The sequence below is a fragment of the Garra rufa genome, chromosome 8 (assembly GCF_049309525.1).
Source record: "Garra rufa chromosome 8, GarRuf1.0, whole genome shotgun sequence".
Classification (NCBI taxonomy): domain Eukaryota; kingdom Metazoa; phylum Chordata; class Actinopteri; order Cypriniformes; family Cyprinidae; genus Garra; species Garra rufa.
Window position 1 is genome coordinate 50,045,767 of NC_133368.1, and position 25,719 is coordinate 50,071,485.

Sequence of the window (25,719 nt, forward strand, 5' to 3'; positions counted from 1 at the left end):
ATCCCGCAATTCCGACTTAGTTTCTACCAACTGTGTGTGTATCCCGCAATTCCGACTTAGTTTCTACCAACTGTGAGTGTGTATCCCGCAATTCCGACTTAGTTTCTACCAACTGTGTGTGTATCCCGCAATTCCGACTTAGTTTCTACCAACTGTGTGTGTGTGTATCCCGCAATTCCGACTTCATTTCTACCAACTGTGAGTTTGTATCCCGCAACTCCGACTTAGTTTCTACCAACTGTGTGTGTGTGTATCCCGCAATTCCGACTTAGTTTCTACCAACTGTGAGTGTGTATCCCGCAATTCCGACTTAGTTTCTACCAACTGTGAGTGTGTATCCCGCTATTCCGACTTAGTTTCTACCAACTGTGAGTTTGTATCCTGCAATTCCGACTTATTTTCTACCAACTGTGTGTGTATCCCGCCATTCCGACTTCGTTTCTAGCAACTGTGAGTGTGTATCCCGCAATTCCGACTTATTTTCTACCAACTGTGTGTGTGTATCCCGCAATTCCGACTTAGTTTCTACCAACTGTGAGTGTGTATGCCGCAATTCCGACTTAGTTTCTATCAACTGTGAGTGTGTATCCCGCAATTCCGACTTAGTTTCTACCAACTGTGAGTGTGTGTGCCGCAATTCCGACTTAGTTTCTACCAACTGTGAGTGTGTATGCCGCAATTCCGACTTCGTTTCTATCAACTGTGAGTGTGTATCCCGTAATTCCGACTTAGTTTCTACCAACTGTGAGTTTGTATCCTGCAATTCCGACTTAGCTTCTACCAACTGTGTGTATCCCGCAATTCCGACTTATTTTCTACCAACTGTGAGTGTGTATCCCGCAATTCCGACTTAGTTTCTACCAACTGTGAGTTTGTATCCTGCAATTCCGACTTATTTTCTACCAACTGTGTGTGTATCCCGCAATTCCGACTTAGTTTCTACCAACTGTGAGTGTGTATCCCGCAATTCCGACTTAGTTTCTACCAACTGTGAGTTTGTATCCTGCAATTCCGACTTAGCTTCTACCAACTGTGTGTGTATCCCGCAATTCCGACTTATTTTCTACCAACTGTGTGTGTATCCCGCAATTCAGACTTAGTTTCTACCAACTGTGAGTTTGTATCCCACAATTCCGACTTCTTTTCTTGCGACTGTGAGTTTGTATCCCGCAATTCCGACTTAGTTTCTACCAACTGTGAGTTTGTATCCCGCAATTCCGACTTCTTTTCTTGCGACTGTGAGTTTGTATCCCGCAATTCCGACTTAGTTTCTACCAACTGTGAGTTTGTATCCCACAATTCCAACTTTGTTTCTCGTAACTGTATTTTAAAGTATATTCAAACAGAAAACAAAATAAAATAGAATTAAAATTTGACAATTTTACATTTTCTGTATTTTTAATCAAATAAATGCTGCCTTGATGAGCAGAAAAGTCTCCTTTAAAAGCATATATATATATATTGCTTTTTTCATTTGATTTTGTATAAAAACATGTCTTTTATTATGAGATTCACCTGTACATCTCGAATACTTGACATTTACTGTTATTAAAATGTGAGTTCAGGCAGAACAGAAAGACTTTTGAATTTATGTGATTGAATTGTGTTTTTATTTTCAGCATTTTCTTGCAAACAAATAGCCTATAGTATAAAATCTAAGTGTTCATTGTTTAAGCATTGGATATTCTTTTTATGAATCCATATGTGACTTTCTGGAATATTTTACCAAAGCGAAACAAATATGAGATTCAGCACATTTTGTTTGACTCAGCCTTTCTAAGGATTATGCATCATCACTAAATTCTAATATTGATGATTATGGCATAAAGGAATTTGTGTTGTCACTGTGATTCTGATGATGTTCAGTGTTTTTCTTACAGAAATAATTCAATGTGCTTGATTTTGTTGTCATGAGTACCCATGAGCCTCTCTCTGAGCCAATTCACAATGCAATAACTGGTAAATATACCAACACTTGTTTTTTTTCTCTGTGATGAAAAAGTGAAAAAGCCTCAGTCATCCTGTCTAAATATTCCATATCAACATTTGTAATAATAATAATAATAAAAACATGTTCTGTTTCTTTAATTCTAGCCTCTGTTTAATGTTTCAAACTCTGCTATTATCATAATTTTCACTGTGTTATATATATATATATATATATATATATATATATATATATATATATATATATATGTGTGTGTGTGTGTATAAATACTAAAATGTATATATTTTATATTTTTATTTATATATTTTTTCATGATTATAAAATTAAAAATTATATATATATATGTACATTTAAGTAGCATCAAATTTTTGATTAAAATACAACACCATAAGAAACATTTTGTAACATTTAAACAATGTTCTAATTTTTTTGTAAAAAAAAAAAACAAAAAAAAAAAAACATTTTAACATTCTTAAAATATCAATAATTTTTGGGGGGTTAAAATAGAGTTATAATGTTGCAAGAAATGTTTTTGTAGTCTTCAAATAAGATAGTTATGACAAGAAAAACGAAAATTTGAATCATATTAATATTTAAATATTTAATATAAAAAATAAACATTCATATAGCATACAATTTTTATTTAAAAAAAATAGCAAAATGCTGTAATGTTTTTGTAACCTTCAAATAACAATTATGAAGATATATTAATATTTATATAGTATATTTTACTAAATAAATATATATTTGGTTAAAAAGTGCATGCTATTTGAATGTTTTTTTAAATAATGAATATTTAAAGGTTGCAAAAACATTTACAGCATTTTGTATTTTTTTAAATAAAAAATTGTATGCTATTTGAATTTTTATTTTTAATATTAAATATTAATATTATTAAAACTTTTCTTTTTCTTATAATTCGTTATTTGAAGGTTACAGAAATATTAAAGTATTTTGCCTTTTTTTACAAAACAATTGTATGCTATTTGAACGTTTATTTAATATTCAATATTTAAATATTAATATTATTAAAATTTTCATATTATTTCATTTCATAATTATGTTATTTGAAGGTTACAAAAACATTTTTTACAGTATTTAGCACTTTTGTTTTTACTAAAGATTGTATTCTATTTAAATGTTTATTTTTTATTAAATATTTAATTAAATTGAATTGACAAGAAAAACAAAAATTGGAATATTAATATTTAAATATTTAATATTAAAAATAAACATTCAAAAAGCACACAATTTTTAGTAAAAAAAAAATTCAAAATGCTGTAAGAAATTATTTTATAGCGTTGTAATCTTTAACCACTCAGTCTGTGACACTGAACTCATCTCAGCACAAGAAAAACATTTTCTAAGTGTCTTTATTTGGGAAGAATCTGCAGCGGCTTTATTTTTTCCATCGTCAGAAGGTCTGAGAATAAGCTCCCAGATCCACAGAAACCCAGGTCTGTGACGGAAGCGTTTGAGCACTGCGATAAAGAAGCAGTGACTCGATTAATTGCAAACAATAGCCGCCAATTAAATGTCAAGAAAAGCACAATTATACGTCATTAGCGCCAGCGCTCCTGTATAAAGACTCCAGATGTGATCCGACCGCTTGACACCACTCAATTATTGCTTTTATTTCATTTATTCTGCAACACAAATGGCTGCATTTAGAAAGAGACCAGCGGCGTGTCGAGAACGGGAATAATTACCGTGTTTCACCAGACGCCTGCGAACCAAACGACACCAGAGACGCAAATGTATGCAAGATCATTTCCACCCAGGGGAAAAAATAATAATTTATAAATAAAATAAAATACATTTTAAATGAAAATGGAAATGTGATTTCACAGTTTAGACTTTTTTCTCACAATTGTAATTTTACATCCCTTAATTCTTTAGTTTGAATCTTTTAATTGCAAAGGGAATCGTGACTTTTTTTCTGATTTTTTCTGGAAAAGTCAGAATTGTGAGATTCAAACTTACAATTGCAAGAAAAGGTAATAACTGTTACGTTAAAAAGTGTTTTAAAATGTTACAAATTTACAAAAATTCGAAACTGCAAATAAATTCACATTTTAGTGGCGCATACTCAAAAGGAAATTTTTTTAAATAAAGTCATGTCAATACAATAATTTTAAAAAAGTTAATAATTGTGAGACAAAAAGGTCTAAATTTTTTTTTTTTTTTGCAAAATGTACACAAATTCTAAATTGCAGGATATTAATTCAGAATAGTTTTTTTATTGCAAAAAAAATATAGAAAGAAGAAATAATTGTTACTTTTACTTTTAAGGTTACAAATGTACAAAAATTCTAAATCGCAAAAAATAAATTTTTGCAATTGCCAGAAAAGGAAATATTTGTTACTTACAAAAAAATGTTAAAAAATTTACAAAATTTACAAAAATTCGAAATCACAAAAAATTATAAATTCACATAAAAAAAAAGTCAGAATTGTGAGATACAAACTTCCATATGCAAGAAAAGGTTACTTTTTTATTTTACAAAATTCACAACAATTCTAAATTGCAAATAAATTGTACATTTTTGTGCCACATACAAAAGGAAAACAAATAATATGAAAATAAAGGCATGTCAATACAATAATTTAAAAAAAGTTAATAATTGTGAGACAAAAAGTCACAATTATTTAAAGGAATCGGAAAATTACAAAAATTCTAAATTGCTAAATAAAAAAATGTATTAAAAAAAACGTCAGAAATGTCAGATACAAGCTTGCATTTGCAAGAAAAGGTAATAGTTGTTATTTATAAAATGTTAAATTTTTTTAAAAAGTTTACAAAAAGTCACAATCATTTTAAAGAATTACAAAATTACAAAAAATTACAAAATTTACAAAAATTCTAAATTGCAAGATATAAATTCAGATTTTTTTGGAATTGCAAATAAAATTGATTTTTTAAATTCCAAACAAAATGTACAAAAATTCCAAATTGCAAGATATAAATTCAGAATTGTTTTTTTTTTTTTTTAAGAATTGCAAATAAAACTTTTTTTTTAATTCTTATTCCAAAAACACTGCAAAGGGAATCAGGACTAAAATAAAAAAATAAAAAATAAAAAAAACAAGTCAGAATTTTGAGATACAAACTTGCATTTGCAAAAAAGGTAATAATTGTTACTTAAAAATATGTTTAAAAAATGTACAAGTTCACAAAAATTTTAAATCTCAAATAAATTATAAATTCACATTTTAGTGCCACATACAAAAGGAAAAAAATTATAAAAATATATAAAAACAAAGCAATGTCAATATAATAATTGTGTCTTGACAGAAAGACACGAGGTACATCTCTAGTTTCAACATTATTTGTTCTTCAGACATTCCTCTTTAAAACAAAAAAAGTATCATATTTTATCAAACTGACCCACATTTGGTTTTTGACCCCTGAAAATGTGTACATTTTACGAGGTCATATTGAAATTCCAATATCTCTAAAACAGAAACACACAGGGCCTTAAAAATACAGATGTCAAAAGGAAAGTTTGTTAAGAGCCAATATCTAAAAGAGCATTAGGATATCTTTAATACTTTTTGAGTTACATCCATGCAAACTTTGGAGTAAAAACTTGAAAAGTGCAGTTTCCCCATTTTTGAACTGCCATCATTGGCACATAATGTAACAAAGATTGCTAAAGTCAACAGATTTTACTAATAGAGCTACCAATCTCTGTGTAAAAATAACATTATGATGCTGCCATCTTTCTAAAGTCATTTTTAGCCTCCTGTAGCTTGACTCTGAATCTCAAGTAAAAACTGCCATTTTGACCCGTTATACAAAATAGTGGATTACTCAGTAAATATTCATCCATGACATTAAATATTTTGGCTTTTATTTCATTTATGTATTTAATTTACCAGGAAAAAAAATAATCACAATGAGTTTTTAGCTGGAGACCTCTGGTTGGAACAAAATAACTCATATGGAGCTGTATTGAGATCCTAATATCTCTGGAACTAAATTACACACAGCCTTAAAAATTAAAATAACAAAAGAAAATGTTATTAAGAATCAGAATTAAAAAAAAATATTATGATATCTTTAATACTTCTTGATTTACAGGCAAGCAAACCTTGAGGAAAAACAAAAAAGTTTTTTTTCCCTCCATTTTTGAGTCATTTACTCATGGAGCCATATCGAGATCCTTATATCTCTGGGTCTGAATGAGATTGTGCCTTAAAAATGAAGATACCAAAAGAAACGTTTGTGAAGAACCAAAATTTAAATGGATATTGAGATTTCTTTAATACTTACTAAGTTACAGCCATGCAAACTTTGGAGAACAAAGGTTGGCACAAAATAACTCATATGGAGCCGTATTGAGAGCCTAATATATCTGGGACTAAACTATACACAGCCTTAAAAATTAAAATAACAAAAGAAAAGTTTATTAAGAACCATAAATAAAAAAAATGTTACGATATCTTTAATACTTCTTGATTTACAGGCATGCAAACTTTGAGAAAAACAAAGCAAAAAAAAACAAAAACATTTCTTCCATTTTTGAGCCATTTACTCATGGAGCCATATCGAGATCCTCATATCTCTGGGTCTGAATGAGATTGTGCCTTAAAAATGAAGATACCAAAAGAAACACTTGTGAAGAACCAAAATTTAAATGGACATTGAGATTTCTTTAATACTTACTAAGTTACAGCCATGCAAACTTTGGAGAAAAACACATGAAAAGTGCTTTTTTTTCCATTTTTTAACAAAGGTTGGCACAAAATAACTCATATGGAGCCGTATTGAGAGCCTAATATATCTGGGACTAAACTATACACAGCCTTAAAAATTATAAATAACAAAAGAAAAGTTTATTAAGAACCAGAAATAAAAAGAATGTTACAATATCTTTAATACTTCTTGATTTACAGGCATGCAAACTTTGAGAAAAACAAAGCAAAAAAAAAAACATTTCCATTTTTGAGCCATTTACTCATGGAGCCATATCGAGATCCTCATATCTCTGGGTCTGAATGAGATTGTGCCTTAAAAATGAAGATACCAAAAGAAACGTTTGTGAAGAACCAAAATTTAAATGGATATTGAGATTTCTTTAATACTTACTAAGTTACAGCCATGCAAACTTTGGAGAACAAAGGTTGGCACAAAATAACTCATTTGGAGCCGTATTGAGAGCCTAATATATCTGGAACTAAACTATACACAGCCTTAAAAATTAAAATAACAAAAGAAAAGTTTATTAAGAACCAGAAATAAAAAGAATGTTACAATATCTTTAATACTTCTTGATTTACAGGCATGCAAACTTTGAGAAAAACAAAGCAAAAAAAAAAACATTTCCATTTTTGAGCCATTTACTCATGGAGCCATATCGAGATCCTCATATCTCTGGGTCTGAATGAGATTGTGCCTTAAAAATGAAGATACCAAAAGAAACTCTTGTGAAGAACCAAAATTTAAATGGACATTGAGATTTCTTTAATACTCACTAAGTTACAGCCATGCAAACTTTGGAGAAAAACACATGAAAAGTGCTTTTTTTCCATTTTTTAACATAGGTTGGCACAAAATAACTCATTTGGAGCCGTATTGAGAGCCTAATATATCTGGAACTAAACAATACACAGCCTTAAAAATTATAAATAACAAAAGAAAAGTTTATTAAGAACCAGAAATAAAAAGAATGTTACAATATCTTTAATGCTTCTTGATTTACAGGCATGCAAACTTTGAGAAAAACAAAGCAAAAAAAAAACATTTCCATTTTTGAGCCATTTACTCATGGAGCCATATCGAGATCCTTATATCTCTGGGTCTGAATGAGATTGGGCTTTAAAAATGAAGATACCAAAAGAAACACTTGTGAAGAACCAAAATTTAAATGGACAATTGGGCTTTAAAAAATTAAGATGGCAAAAGAAAACTCCTAATAACCAAAAAAGAGATTTCTTTAATAGTTATTGAGTTACATCCATGCGAACTTTGAAGAAAAACACGTGAAAAGTGCTTCTTTCCCCATTTTTGAACTGTCACCATTTGCATACAATGTGACAAAGATTACTAAAGTCAACCGAATTTACTAATAGAGCTACCGATCTCTTTCTAAAGTCATTTTTACAGTGCTTTAATTTGACTCTGAATCTCTGAAAATTGCCATTTTGACCCCCCTCGATAAAATAGTGGATTACTCAGTAAATATTCATCCATGACATTTAATATGTTGGCTTTCATCACTATACATGCTTAACTTTCTTCAGGAAAAATATTGGTTGAGTTGACACAGAATGACCCATGTGGTAGAGAAAGCATAATAAACTAACGTTGGAAATTGAATGGCAAAATAAGAAGGATATACTAGAAAAACAAGCTGTAAATGTTGTGTCTGACAGTCGTCATGATGAGGGTTTGAGAAGGAGCATCGGACAGACTCTCACAGCACTGGACGTGAATAACATCAGACGGACACAGAGAGCCGACGGCGTCGTCCTGCCATGATAAAAACACACTGAGAAAGACACAGCGAGTGCATCTGTGACGCGTGGAAGCCTGGAGGTCACAGGAGTGACATTTACAGGCACTCGATCGGCACACGACATCAGCCCAAGGAGCAGACGCATAAATAAAGCAGTTTGCGTCAGTATTTTTGAGATATGGCAACTTATAATAAAATGATGTTCAACCAACAAACTACATTGAGTTGGAAGAACTTAATATGTAGCAGAAACGCATTTTGAAATTGATTACTCAAAATAATGAAGCTGTTTTAGCATGATTAAGCATTGGCCTCGCTGCGTTTTTCTGGACACCATTATTGACCTGAAGATGCATTTGAACAATAAGAGACGTTTGCTGAAATAATGAGGAGAATAATAATAATGCGGCCGACTCGTGTAGTATTCAGACTTGCTGAATGAATGATGGGTTTCACACACACTCTTCTTGAGGCAGGTTAATTACAGTCGTAATCAAGCATGCGATAAATGCAGCAGGATCACCAGCGCATGACTAATGGAGTTCAGCTGAATGTCACACAATATGATCTGACTGAATGGAAAAAAAAAACGCTCTGTCTTTCTCTCTGCTGGATCTGTGAGTCTTTAACCAGCGCCATCCAACTCATGCATGAAGAGCATTCGCCTTCGTCTGCTATTACCTGCAGTGAGGACATTTCTTTGAAGAAAGACAAATATAAATAGTGTTGAAAACCAAAATGTTAAACGCAATGGATAAATATTTAAATTTGGAGCCAAATTACAGGAGCCTAAAAATGACTTTAGAAAGATGGCAGTGTCATAATGTTATTTTTATAAAGAAATTGGTAGCTCTATTAGTAAAATATTTAGCAATCTTTGTTGTATTATATGCCATTTGTGGCAGTTAAAAAATAAGGAAAATGCACTTTTCATGTGTTTTTCTCCAAAGTTTGCATGTCTGTAACTCAATAACCATTAAAGAAATCTCAATATCATTTTAGATTTTGGTTCTTAACAAAATTTTCTTTTGTCATCTTCATTTTTAAGGCCCTATCTCATTCAGACCCAGAGATATGAGGATCTCAATATGACTTGAGTAAATGGCTCAAAAATGAGGGAGAATTTTTTTTTTTCCTCAACGTTTGCAGCGATTGGATGCTCTATTAGTAAAATCTGTTAAATTTAGCAATCTTTGTTGTATTATATGCTATTTGTGTGCTTCTCCCCAAAGTTTGTGTGCTTGTAACTCAAGAAGTATTAAAGTTATTTTAAAATCTTCTGGTTCTTAACAAAATTTTCTTTTTATGCATATAATGGACTTCTGGAGATATGCATATCTCAATACAGCTGCATTTAGGTCATTCCACATCAACTAAACAAAGTCCTTAGCTAAAAATGTTGCTTTTTTTCTGGTGAATGAAATACACTACATAAATGTAGAAAAAAGACAAAATGTTAAATTCAATGGATAGAAATTAACTGAGTAATGCAGTATTTCGTAGAGGAGGGTCAAATTACTATTTTTACCTGGGATTTTGAAGCTAAATTACAGGAGGATAAAAATGACTTTAGAAAGATGGCAGCATCATAATGTTATTTTTACACAGAGATTGGTAGCTCTATTAGTAAAATCTGTTTACTTTAGCTATCTTTGTTACATTATATGCAAATCGTGACAGTTCAAAAATGGGAAAAAAGCACTTTTCATGTGTTTTTCTCCAAAGTTTGCATGGCTGTAACTTAGTAGGTATTAAAGAAATCTCAATATCCCTTTAGATTTTGGTTCTTAATAAAGTTTTCTTTTAATGTCTTGATTTTTAAGGCTCTGTATAGTTTAGTTCCAGAGATATCGAGATCTCAATATGGCTCCATATGGGGAGGTCCGTGGCTAAAAATTGATTTTGATATTTTTCTTTCTGGTGAATGAAATACATCAATGAAATACATCAATTTCAAAATATGGCAGCACCATCATGTTATTTTTACACAGAGATTGGTAGCTCTGTAAGTAAAATCTGTTGACTTTGGCAAATGTTATTACACTAAATGCCGATGGTGACTGTTCAAAGATGCACTTTTCATGTGTTTTTCTCCAAAGTTTGCATGGATGTAAGTATTAAAGAACTCTCAATATCCTTTTAGATTTTGGTTCTTAAACTTTTAATATAGTACAAATATAGCTATCATTTTGGTTTCAACATGTTCCAAATTGTTCTTCTCCATATAATATAAGGAAACTAGCTCGTCCCAGCACGTGTTTGGTGGCTCTATCCATCATTTTTAAAGCATGAGCTGAAGTATTTAAATTGCTTGTGATTTAGTCTCTCTGTCTGTGGATTAAATGTGGATCTTCTCAGCGTCAGACCATCTCTGAGAGCTTAAATCACACACATCCTCTGCCTGCTGATTTCTGGATATTAACTGGGTTTCTGTAACATTACTCCTGCTATTTCTGCATATAGTATTTCAGATTTGCAGAATGTGCAGCAGAATGCTTGAATACTGTATCCCACAATGCAATGTGCTCAACCTGACCTTCGGTTTCCAGCATGCTGAACAAAGCAAAAGTAATATCTGCTTTTCTGTGATTCATTCAAAGTTTTGTCTGATCATCTCAAAGGGAACGTTCTCATGTTTTTTTGACGATTATGTAAATATAGGGATAAAACATTAAGATAAAGTTTATAGAATGTTCTTATAATTATTCATATTTGATATATTTGACGTTTAAAAAGTATTCAGAAATAACATGTTCATAATGATAAAATGGAATACTCACATACCAAAAAGAGTTACATATAAAAAATTTGTTTTGAATGTAGAATGTTCAAATGTAACATTCTTGTAACATTTTTTAAAATGTTTCTGTAACATTCACAGAAAAATGTGAGAGAACATTCTCATTATTTTTTTTATCTCATAACTGACTTTATCTCATAATTATGATTTTTATTCTCATAACTCACTTTATGTCATAATTATTACTTTTTATCTCAAAGCTGACCTTATCTATTTTTTTTACTTTTATTCCATAACTATGACTTTTTAATAATTTAAGCCTTTCTCATAACAATGACTTTCTAATACTTTCGACTTTTTATCTCATAACTATGACCCTTTATCTCATAATCAACTTTTTATTTTATAACCGACTTTAACTACAACCCTTTATCTCATGATTGACTTTTTATCTCACAATTATGTTTTTTTTTATCTCAGAACTGACTTTATCTCATAATTATATTTCAGCTCATAATTGTTTTATAACCGACTTTAACTACAACCCTTTATCTCATAATTGACTTTCTATCTCACAATTATGTTTTTTTTTTATCTCAGAACTGACTTTATCTCATAATTTCGACCTTTTATCTCATAACTATGACCCTTTATCTCATAATCAACTTTTTATTTCATATCCGAATTTATCTCATAATTATAACTTATTTCAAAACTTTATCTCATATTTTTGGCCTTTTGTCCCATAACTATGACCCTTTTCTCATGATTGACGTTCTATCTCACAATTATGTTTTTTTTAATCTCAGAACTGACTTTATCTCATAATTATATTTTTACCTCATAATTATGTCTTTTAATAACTGACTTTTTAATAGTTTAAACTTTTTCTCATAACAATGACTTTCTAATGATTTTGACTTTTTATCTCATAACTATGACCCTTTATCTCATAATTGGGATTTTTTAAACTCATAACTCTCACAATTTTGACTTTTTTAATTCTGACTTTCTTATAATTTCAACTTTTTCTCATAACTGACTAATTACTAATATTTGACATACAGTATTTGATGTTTTGAATGTTTAAAAAAACATTCAGAAATAACTTTTCATAAAGTTTTCATAATGATAAAATGGAAAGCTCACACACCAAGTAAAGTTACATATAAAAAAATGTGTTATAAATTTTGAGAGAATGTTTAAATGTAACATTCTTGTACTGATTTCAGAATGATACATTTGAATGTTTCTGTAACATTCACACAAAACAAATGTGTTTTAAATAATGAGAGAACATTCAAAGGTAACATTCTCATAACGTTCCTCAAATGTTTGCATAACTAATACATGAAATACACTGATACAAAAAAAAAAACAGACATTTTGCACATTCAGAAAGTTTTGATAACTTAATAGGAAGATTATCAGAACATCGTTTGTAGCTGAATCATTTGTGCTCGGCAGATGACCGGAAAACACTCTGAATGACATTTGTGAGAGTTATTATTTTTATAGGTAAATAAACCTGACGAAGCTGTTTAACGGCAGATGCTGTACGGCGCTGATGGAGGTGGATGCGAGTCTCAGCTGCTTCTTTCGGCGTGCCTGGACCTGAGACATGACAATCCGCCCGCGGCGTCCACCAACCACAGCTGAGACTCTCCATCAAACGTTCAACACATCCAAGACACGTTCTGTGGGATCTTCAGAAAGAGCCTGAAGCGTAGAGACTCCGACCGGAATGTTCCACGATCAGCACGAGAATCTATAAGTGGCATATAATGACAGAAACCACAGAAAAGCATTCAGACACACCTCTGAGTTTAAACAAATAAACACATGAACTCACAATAGTGGAAAAACAATAGTACTAAGATGAAAACTGTTCACTGTGGTAAAGTCATGTGTTTGAGGTGAATCAACTTCTGCTGATCAGCTGGTTGGTTAAAAATGGGACAAATCTGCTGGTTAGTCTCTTCTGACACACAGTCACCAGTATTTGGTTTACCATGTTGTAAAACAGCAATAACAGCATACAAGTCACACAAATCTCAGACAACGTTTGTAACTTGAACAACAACATTAAAGCATAACTATTGCCAAAATGCAACCTGGGCTGTTTTTTTTTATTTACTGTAAACGAGACAAACTTATATCTAAATATTTATATTTGATCATTTTTATACTTTACAGCAACATTTTAAAAAGCCATTTTTAAAAAGACATGCTTTAGGAAATCATGACTGTTCTAAACTTAAAAAAAAGTTACAATTATGACATATAAGATACAAGAACAAAGGAACAAAAAAGAATAATTTAGATGTTTTAAATCTCATAATTTTGATTTAATCTCATAATTTCTACATTTGATCGTATAATTGACTTTTTCATAATAATGGCTCTTTCTCTTACAATTCTGACTTTTTAACCAAATATTTATGACATTATCTCATAGTTACAACTTTTTGTCTCACAACTTTGACTTTATCTTATAATTATGAGTTTTTCATCTCATAACTGACATTTTATATCATAATTATGTTTTATCTCATAACCATGACTTTCTCATATTTTGACTTATCTCATAACTATGACCATTTATCTCAAAATTTTCTCATAATTATGACTTTTTATTTCATACCTACAAGTTTCACATAATTTAAACTTTTTCTCATAACTATAACATTCTAATAATTTTGACTTTTTATCTCATAACTATGACCCTTTATCTCTTAATTTACTTTTTCTCTCATAACTGACTTTATCTCATAATTATGACTTTTTAATCTCATAACAATGACTTTCTAATAATTTAGACTTTTTATCTTATATCTGAATTTATCTCATAACTATGACCCTTTATCTCATAATTATGATTTTTTTTAAATCTCATAACAATGATTTTCTTATAATTTTTACTTTTTATCTCATAACTACAACTTTCACATAATTTAAACTTTTTCTCATAACTATAACTTTCTAATAATTTTGACTTTTTTATCTCATAACTATGACCCTTTATCTCTTAATTAACTTTTTCTCTCATAACTGACTTTATCTCATACTTATGACTTTTTAATCTCATAACTACAACTTTCTAATAATTTAAACTTTTTATCTCATAACTGACTTTATCTCATAACTATGACCCTTTATCTCATAATTATGAATTTTTTATCTCATAACAATGATTTTCTAATAATTTTGACTTTTTATCTCATAACTTCAACTTTCTCATAATTTAAACTTTTTCTCATCACTTAAACTTTCTAATAATTTAGACTTTTTATCTCATAACTGACTTTATCTCATAACTATGACCCTTTATCTTACAATTAACTTTTTATCCAATAACTATCTCATAATTTAGACTTTTTATCTCATAACTACGACTTTCTAATAATTTAGACTTTTTATCTCATAACTGACTTTATCTCATAATATGATTTTTTTATCTCATAACAATTACTTTCTTTTTATTTTTGATTTTTTTTATCCCATAACTACGACTTTCTCATAATTGTAACTTTTTCTTATAACTAGAACTTTCCAATAATTTCGACTTTTTATAAACTATGACCTTTATCTTATAATTGACTTTTTATCTCATAACTGACTTTATCTCATAATTATGATTTTTTTAATCTCATAACTACAACTTTCTAATAATTTAGACTTTTTATCTAATTACTGACTTTATCTCATAACTATGTTTTTTTATCTCATAACAATGACTTTCTAATAACTTTGACTTTTTTTATCTCATTACTATGACCCTTTATCTTATAATTAACGTTTATCCCATAACTGACTATCTCATAATTTTTACTTTTTATCTCATAACTATGACTTTCTAATAATTTAGACTTTATATCTTATATCTGACTTTATCTCATAACTATGACCCTTTATCTCATAATTATGTTTTTTTTAAATCTCATAACAATGATTTTCTAATAATTTATCTCATAACTTCAACTTTCTCATAATTTAAACTTTTTCTCATAACTTAAACTTTCTAATTTGTTTTTCCTTTTTATCTCATAACTATGACCCTTTATCTTACAATTAACTTTTTATCCAATAACTATCTCATAATTTTGACTTTTTATCTCATAACTACAACTTTCTAATAATTTAGACTTTTTATCTCATAACTGACTTTATCTCATAACTATGACCCTTTATCTCATAATTATGATTTTTTTATCTCATAACAATTACTTTCTTATTATTTTTAACTTTTTATCCCATAACTACGACTTTCTCATAATTGTAACTTTTTCTTATAACTAGAACTTTCTAATAATTTCGACTTTTTATAAACTATGACCTTTATCTTATAATAGACTTTTTATCTCATAACTGACTTTCTCATAATTTTGACCCTTTATCTCATAATTATGATTTTTTTATCTCATAACTACAACTTTCTAATAATTTAGACTTTTTATCTCATAACTGACTTTATCTCATAATTTTATCTTTTTATCTCATAATTTCAACTGTAACCCATAATTATGACTTTTAATGTAATAATTTTGACCTTATGAATTTAATATCATTATTACGACTTAGTGTCTATATACAGTATATTTACAACTTTTAAAATTTATAACGTATAATTAACGTTCATAAGTCATAATCATAATCATAATCAGTCACAGACTCATATCTCTGTGTTTCTCTGGTCAGAGCCGCTGGAGCAGTGAATCATTTATTCACACACATCTGCTCTATTTCCTCCTGTTCACGTGAATCAGGAAGTTAAAGGTAACAGAAACGCTGAATCATTTATACCAGAGAACTCAACGTGTGTGACTTACTCAGAATAAAAGCCTGAGGACAATCCTGCCGCACCTAATGCAGCTCGCAGACCTGTTTCTCCAAGCCGTCTCAGATGTTTCTCACTCAATACTTGAGAAATACAAACAGACCCAAATACACAAACATCTCAAATCATTTCAAACACTGTTTAAATATGTAGCATTAAATAACAGTGAGAGAACATTCAAATGTAACATTCTCATAATGTTTTTAAAATGATACAATGGAACGTTCCACTAATGTTTGCAAAACCAATGGAACAGTGGAACATTCTTGTAACATTATTAATATTTGATACACGTTCCCATAATGTTGAGGGGAAACACTGGTTAAATATGTAGCATTAAATAACGTTGAGAGAACATTCAAATGTAACATTCTCATAATGTTACAGTGGAACGTTCCTCAAATGTCTCAGATGTTTCAAATGAGTAAATAGCTGTCATTAGATTACAGTGCTATAAATGTAACACACAAGCTGCTCAAATCATTTGATGTTGACGAGAAACTAAGTTCATATTTTTGTTTCCTTGTCAAATCTGAGCACACAGAAAATTGAAGATTAAAAATCATCAAAATCCCATAGACTTACATTGACGGAATGTTCAAATGATCAAAACTATATGTAAAAAAAAAACAAAAAAAAAATCTAATTTAAACTCCCAGAATCCCTTGAGACTCAATCAAGCTTCCCTTCAATCAACTATTTCTAATCCATTCAAACATCCATTCTATCAAATATTTCTAATCAAATTTAACTATCTAGTCAAGCCTAGCAACTGCAATCATGCTAATAACTTGTCAGTCATGCTAATGACATGCTATTCATGCTAGAAACATGTTAGCAACTTGCTAATCATGCTAGAAACATGTTAGCAACTTGCTAATCATGCTAGAAACATCTTGACCTTGATTTAAAAAAAGGATGGGATTTAAAAAAAAATTATATATATCTACACATTAAAAAAAATAATTACATTTAAAACGAAAACTAAAAAATATAAGCCTAATAATAATAAAACCTAATTCAAAATATTGACAAAAAAGTATCAGTAAAAAAAAAAAATTCTTCTAGTAATGTTTAAAAGAATGTTTGCTTATATTTATCTGGTGATTAATGGTGTTCTCAAAATGCAAGCTAAAACTAAAACGAAAATAAATTAAATCTAAATAGAAATTTAAAAAGCAAAAAAGACTGTAATTTACAAATGTACATCATTTTTAAATAGTATGTCGTACTTTTTTCTTCATTTTATCCTATAATTGACTTTTAAAGTCATAATTATGACTTTTTACCTCATAACTGACTCTTTATTTCATAATGTAATTTTTATCAAATAATTTACTTTTTATCTCGTAATTAAGTCTTTTTACCTCATAACTGACGCTTTATCTCATAATCATAACTTTTTGTCTCATAAATATCATAATTATGACTTTTTACCTCATAACTGACTCTTTATCTCATAATTTTAACTTTTTATCTCATAATTATGACTTTTAATGCAATAATTTTGAATTCATTTCATAATTTCAACTTTATGTCATACGACTTTTAATAAAAAAATGTTGACTTTATCTCATAATTTCAACGTTTAATATTATAATATTTAAAAAAACATTTTTAAGATTTAACAACTTCTAAATTCATAATTTTGATTATTCATTTCATGATTATGAGTTTTAAAGTCATAATTCTGACTTACTGAGGCGTGATTTTTTTTCTAATGGGACAGAAATGGGTTTCATACAATTTAAATTTATCTCATAATTAATGAAGTTTACATTTGCTTCATTCAATATGCCCTACACTTTAAAAAAAAGTTGATTCAACTTAAAAAAGTAAGTGTTCATGCTGCCTTAAAATTTTAAGTTTAGTCAACATGAAATGTTAAGTAGTACTACATGAAAACGTGGATATTTGAGTTGAGTAAACTTAAAATTTTAATGCAGCACGAACACTTGCTTTTTAAAGCTGAAACTATTTTTTACAGTGTTAGAAATAAAGGTAATGTTAAAGTAATAAGCATTTGAAATAAAGATGTGCATAACTGTCATAAAAATGTGAGGTTAAAATGCAACCTCAACCTCAATAAAACAAATAAACTCGTGAAATCTTTTTTTTAACCACTGCTCATAATCTGTGGCTCAAAATGAATAAGAATAAACAAAATACTCATATTCATAACTTAATGAAAACATCTGAAAAACATTCTGGTTAGCTGAGATGTTGACAGAAGTGCAGTTGAGCGTTACAATGTCATTAATAAAACTGAATTCTGAGCAGCAAATGTTCCAGACAAAGAGTTCTTTCTGAACTATGAGGGATGTCTGAGAATGATATGAAATGGAGGAGACAATAAAGCGTGTCACTAACAGTGTTTGGACTGGATTCATTCCCTGCGGACACAACATCACATCGTGACTCTCATGTGATGCAGACGGACGGCTGTTATTTCATCAAAACATGATTGTTTGCTTTCCTATTTTAAAACGCCGCCTGCAGGAAGGTCATCGCTCACATTTATTCACAATCACCCCCTTTTAATAATCAGAATAATATCATAATTTATTAGTTATAATACACAGATTCTACACAACACACAGCAAACTATCAATTATGATAAAAAAATACCCCAAACTGTATATTAATATAGTAATTTTAAAAAAAGCACAAACCAAGTCAAATAAATATTTTGAATAATTTTCAAGATGAGTAAAAAGATATTATTTCAATAAATACATTTTAGATTAAGCAAAATCAATGTTGAAGTAGAACTTGAAAAAGGCATTAACATTCATGGTCTTGGAAAAATTAGTCAAATTGTAATGTTATTGATTTTTTATTAATTAATATTATTAATATATATTTATTAATTAATATTATAAAAATAATGTTCATTTTTTTTTACTTTTAATATTTTGTATGAATTCACCTTCGTGAAATTTGGGTTGTGAAACTTATTAATGGATTTCAGATAATGAAATTGAGGTCTTGGTATTCAAGTAAAATTCAAGTGACATATTAGCTGTGATAAACTCAAAAAAATATCAAATGATAAATGATACAAATAAAATTTCATAATTTTATTAATTCTCTTTTGTTTTAATCATTTTTGTAATAATTTTGCATGAATTAAAAAAATGTGATGTTATTACTTTTCAACTAATTAATCATACTGATTAATATTTATTTATTATTAATTAATATTATACAAAATAAATATTAGATTTTTTTTAGATTAATTTTAATATTTTGTATGAATTCACCACAGATTCGGGTTATGAAATTGAGGTCTTAGTATTCAAGATGCTAAATTCAGGTTGTAAAATTTAAGTAACATATTAGCTGTGATATACTTAAAAAAAATCTAATTATAAATGTTAAAAATAAAGTTGCATAAAAATAATAAAATTGTATAAAAATGGTATACATTTTTTTTTAATCATTTTTGTATTAAAAATTCAGGTCAAATTCAGGTCTCAATATTCAAGATGATGAATTAATTAATGATGAATTAATAGAAAAATAAATACATAAATAAAAATAAAGCTACAATCATGATTCCAAAAAATTAATTTAATTAGTAATAAAAAAAAAAAACTATCAATATTTTTAAAAGAGTATATTTATTTAGATTTTTTTTTTTGATGATTTTTTAAAATTACACTCTTAAAAAAAGATTCCAAAAGGATGTTTTTGCTGTGATGCCATTCACTGTAAAAAAAGTTGATTTAACTTTAAAAAAGTAGTTGTTAATGCTACCTTAAAATGTTAAGTAGTCAACATGAAACGTTAAGTTGTACTACATGAAAACGTGGATATTTGAGTTGAGTAAACCTAAAATTTTAAGTCAGCATGTTTTTTTTGTTTTTTTTACAGTGTAGAAAAAACACTTGGTTCCCCAAAGAACCATTTCGAAGAACATTTTAAAAACCTAAAGAACATTTTTCGACTATAAAAAACCTTTTCTGCATTTGAAAGGCTCCACGGGTGTTCAAGGTTCTTCGTGGAATTATCAATGCCGATACAGAACCTTTATTAACTTTTTTTAATAGTGGATTTCAGGTTATGAAATTCTAAATGCTCTAAATTCAGGAGGACAAACTGAGGTTGCAAAATTGAGGATATTGCTTTTAGATATTTTTGTTTTATTTAAAACTTCAACTTGAAGAGTAAACGAGAAGAGTAAAGGCTCGATCCAAGATTTTCTGCCTGAACACAGGTAAAACACTGTAACCTACAAACACAGACATGACATCATTTATCTGTTAAAGCCTGAAAATAAACTGCAAAAAAACAACAAAAAAACACTTTTGTTGAGTCAACTTAAAATAATTTGTTACCCTGCTACCTTAAACTTTTAAGTTCAGTGAACTCAAATAAGTTTAATCAACTTGAAATGTTAAGTTATACTAAGTGAAACTTAGAGTTGAGTTGACTTAAAAAAATTGATGTTACTAAAAAAAACTGATGAAATTATTTTGAGTTGAAACAACTTTTTTTTAGTTGTTTCAACTCAAAATAATTTGCTACGCCGCTGACTTAAATTTTTAAGTTTAGTCAACTAAAATATTCCAGTTGTTGCTTTAAGTAATTTACAATTTCAAGTTGGCTAAACTAAAAATTTTAAGTCAACGTCAACTTGAAACGTTAAGTTGTACTAAGTGACAACTTAGATATTTGAGTTGATTCAACTTAAAATTTTGAGGCAGTTTTCAAATAGTTGCGGCGTAACAAATTATTTTGAGTTAAAACAACTTTTTTTACAGTGTCACTGTAGGTTTCAAAAAGTTAATAATTTGTTACCCCAGTGACTTCAAATTTTTTAGAAGTTACTTAAAGCAACAACTGGAATATTTTAGTTGACTAAACAAAACATTTTAAGTCAGTGGGGTAACAAATAATTTTGAGTCGAAACAACTATTTTTTACAGATTGCACTGTAAAAATGTTTTTTTCTAAAAGTTGTTTAAATTTAAAATAATTTGTTACGCCGCAACTATTTGAAAACTGCCTCAAAATTTTAAGTTGAATCAACTCAAATATCTAAGTTGTCACTTAGTACAACTTAATGTTTCAAGTTGACTAAACTTTTTTTGAGTTGACTGAACTTAAAAATATTAAGGCAGCCAGGTAACAAATTATTTTAAGTTGACTCAACAAATAGTTAACTACAGTGTAGAATGAAGGCATAAAAATGTTAAAATCATGTCTGAACAACTAAAGTCCTCATCTGTGTCGTCATGACACTCTCTGTCTGCTGTAGGGAGGTTTATTTGAGGGCCAGGATGGCGTCGTAGATCTTGCCGGTGTTGTGGATGTGGACTTGTGTGAATCCGGCGGCGTTCAACAGACGGCTGTAGTCTGAAGCCTTGCGCTCGCGTCCCTCCGTCTGCACCAGCATGTTGAGCGAATAGAGCTGCGCTGTTAGCGGACCGCTGTTATCCTCATACAGCAGAGCCTCCACCAGCAACACAGCTCCACCTGCAGACAGCATCACACTCACAACATTAAACATTCATTATCAATGACTGCACTGACACTGTCACACCAGTCATATTTTAGTATTACTTATATACTACTACTATACTAGAAATATTATCCTAGATATCTATCACCAAACATGCTAACAACTTGCTAATCATGCAAGCAACATGACAGTAATTTGCTAATCATGCTAAAAATGTGCTAGCAACTTGATAAAAATGCTAGAATCATGCTAGAAAATGTGCTAGAAACATGTTAGCAAATTGTTAAAAATGCTAGCAACATGCTAGCAACTTGCTACTCATGTTAGAATCATGCTAGCAACTTGCTAATCACGTTAGAAAATGTGCTAGAAAAATACTAGCAATTAGCTAATAATGCTCGAAACATGCTAGTAACTTGCTAATCATGCTAAAAATGGGCTAGCAACTTGACAAAAATGCTAGAATCATGCTAACAACTTGCTAATCATGCTAGAAAACGTGCTAGAAACATATTGGCAATCAGATAATAATGCTCGAAACATGCTAGTAACTTGCTAATCATGCTAAAAATGTGCTGACAACTTAGTAATCATGTTACAATCATGCTAGCAACTTATTAATCATGCTAGAAAAATGATAGCAACTTGATAATCATGCTTGAATCATGCTAGAAAATGTGCTAGAAACATGTTAACAAATTGTTAAAAATGCTAGCAACATGCTAGCAACTTGCTACTCATGTTAGAATCATGCTAGCAACTTGCTAATCACGTTAGAAAATGTGCAGGAAAAATACTAGCAATTAGCTAATAATGCTCGAAACATGCTAGTAACTTGCTAATCATGCTAAAAATGTGCTGACAACTTAGTAATCATGTTACAATCATGCTAGCAACTTATTAATCATGCTAGAAAAATGATAGCAACTTGATAATCATGCTTGAATCATGCTAGAAAATGTGCTAGAAACATGTTAACAAATTGTTAAAAATGCTAGCAACATGCTAGCAACTTGCTACTCATGTTAGAATCATGCTAGCAACTTGCTAATCACGTTAGAAAATGTGCAGGAAAAATACTAGCAATTAGCTAATAATGCTCGAAACATGCTAGTAACTTGCTAATCATGCTAAAAATGGGCTAGCAACTTGCTAATTATGCTAGAAACATGCTAGAAAAATGCTAGCAATTTGCTAATAATGTTAGAAAAATGCTAGAAAAATGCTAGCAACTTGCTAATAATGCCGGAATCATGCTGACAACTTGCTAATCATGCTAAAAATGTGCTAGCAAATTGGTAATCAAGCTAGAAACATGCTAACAACATGATAGAAACTTGATAAAAATGCTAGAATCATGCTAACAACTTGCTAATCATGCTAGAAAACCTGCTAGAAACATATTAGCAATTAGCTAATAATGTTCGAAACATGCTAGTAACTTGATAATCATGCTAAAAATGTGTTAGCAACTTGGTAATCATGTTAGAATCATGCTAGCAACTTACTAATCACGTTAGAAAATGTGCTAGAAAAATACTAGCAATTAGCTAATAATGCTCGAAACATGCTAGTAACTTGCTAATCATGCTAAAAATGGGCTAGCAACTTGCTAATTATGCTAGAAACATGCTAGAAAAATGCTAATTATGCTAGAAACATGCTAGAATAATGATAGAAAAATGCTAGCAATTTGCTAATAATGTTAGAAACATGCTAGAAAAATGCTAGCAACTTGCTAATCATGCTGGAATCATGTTAGCAACTTGCTAATAATGCTAGAAACATGCTAATAAAACATGATAGCAAATTGATAATCATACTAGCAACTTGTTAATCATGCTAGAAAATGTGTTAGAAACATGTTAGCAATTTTCTAATAATGCTAGAAACATGCTAGTAACTCGCTAATCATGCTAAAAATAGGCTAGAAACATGTTAGCAATTAGCTAATAAAGTTCAAAACATGCTAGTAACTTGCTAATCATGCTAAAAATGGGCTAGCAACTTGGTAATCATGCTGGAAACATGCTAGTAACTTGCTAATCACGTTAGAAAACGTGCTAGAAACATGTTAGCAATTAGCTAATAAAGTTCAAAACATGCTAGTAACTTGCTAATCATGCTAAAAATGGGCTAGCAACTTGGTAATCATGCAGTAAACATGCTAGCATCTTGCTAATCATGTTACAAATGTGCTAGTAACTTGCTAATCATGCTAACAACTTGCTAATCATGCTAGAAAAATGCTAACAACTTGCTAATCGTGTTAGACACATGTAAGCAACATGCTAGCAACTTGCTAATCATGATAGAAACATACTAGAAAAATGCTAATCATGCTAAAACATGCTATCAACATGCTACCACTTGCTAACAACTTGCTAATAATGTTAGAAACATGCTAACAACATGCTAATCAAGGCGTGTTGATAGAAAATTATGAGATACACATTTGTAGTTTTAACATTATTTGTTCTTCAGATATACCTCTTTAAAAAAATAAATAGATTTAGATTTATGTAAAATGAGCCACATTTGGTTTTTGACCACTGAAAATTGTCTAGTTTACTCATCGAGGCGCATTAAGATGGCCATATCTCCGGGATTGAATCATTGAGGGGCTTTTAAACTGAAGATACCAAAAGAAAAGTTTGGTTAAAATCCAGAATCTAAAGGGATATTGAGATGTCTTTAATACTTCTTTAGGTACAGGCATGAAAATCGCATTTAAATTGTCCAAATAAGGTTCTTTGCAATGCATATTACTAATCAAAAATTATGCTTTAATATATTTACGGTAGAAAATTCACAAAGTATCTTCATGGAACATGATCTTAATATCCTTAAGATTTTTGGCATTAAAGAAAAATCGATAATTTTGACCCATACAATGTATTTTCAGCCATTGCTACAAATATACACTGCAAAAAAAATGCTTTTCTTACTTAAATGTTTTGTCTTGTTTCCAGAATATCTAATTATTCGTAAAATAATTCTTAAATCCAATAGAATTTTCTAGATTATTTTTCTTGTTTCAAACAAAAATGCACTTAATTTTGACTTGTTTTTTCTGAAAACAAGACAATAATTTTAACTCGTCTAGAAAATTCTTCTTGATTTCAGAATTATTAGATACTTTGGCTGGAAACAAGACAAAAATCTATGTAAGAAAAGCATTTTTGCAGAGTAAGGCTAGTTTTGTGCTTCAGGGTCACAAATGGATTGTTTCTCCAACATTTTCATAACCAAGAAGAAAAAATGTTGAAAAAAAACCTCAAAATCTAGACATTTTGAAGACTCTGAGAGCATTGAGGAATGTTATAAACATACCGCAGCTGTAGTGCAGCGACTCAATCTCAGACATAAGTGATTCTGACACCAGCCAAAGCAAACACACACACACACACACACACACACACACACACACACACACCAGTGAGCTCATCTCATAGACTCCCATTGTTTTCATATCAGGCTAATGACATTTACTATGTCCTAACCCGACCCCGAGACACCTGTGCAGAACACCGGATTCAGAATTATGAGCCATTTTAATTTAGAAAGAACACATAAATGTCCTCACTAATTGGTCGTCTTGATATTTCACTATTTAGGCGAAAACACATTTACTCAAAAGTCTCAATGGGAACTAAATGGGGACTTTTATTGTTTTTAAATACTTTGGAAGCTTATTTCTGTCACAGAATTTACAAAAAATGAACTGCAACTTTTTATTTTACAATTTCAAGTTTATATCTTGCAATTTTCACATTTCTGTTTTTTGCTCCCACCTTTTTCTTATATCTGACAGTTCAGACTTTTTTCTCAGAATCATTACATGAAACTTTGTAATTACCTTGTTTATTTTATTTTACTTTTTTTTATATATTCTGTGGCAGACATAAGATTCTATAGCATTTGTGACCCTGGAGCACAAACTGTGTTCCTACCCTAAAAATATCAAAGCGTAATTTTTGATTAGTAATATGCATAGCTAAGAAGTTAATTTGGACAACTTTAAAGGTGATTTTCTCAATATTTAGAATTTTTTGCCCCCTCAGATTCCAGATATTCAAATAGTTGTATCTCGGACAAATATTGTCCTATCCTAACAAACCATACATCAATGGAAAGCTCCATTGATCATGATCCATGATATATGAAAATATGGAATCTGAGGGGTGCAAAAAAATCTAAATATTGAGAAAATCACCTTTAAAGTCTTCCAAATTAACTTCTTAGCTATGCATATTACTAATCAAAA

At 29.8% G+C, this 25,719-nt stretch overlaps 1 protein-coding gene across 1 annotated transcript in view; it reads right to left on the minus strand.

Moving 5' to 3' along the window:
- Positions 1–20,985: 20,985 nt before the first annotated feature.
- asmt (acetylserotonin O-methyltransferase) overlaps positions 20,986–25,719 on the minus strand; it is a 37,918-nt gene continuing 33,184 nt past the window's right edge. The window contains exon 8 of the mRNA XM_073846274.1: positions 20,986–21,466. Within this exon, the coding sequence (XP_073702375.1) occupies positions 21,255–21,466 (212 nt within the window). The 3' untranslated portion in view covers positions 20,986–21,254. The remainder of the gene's footprint in view (positions 21,467–25,719) is intronic.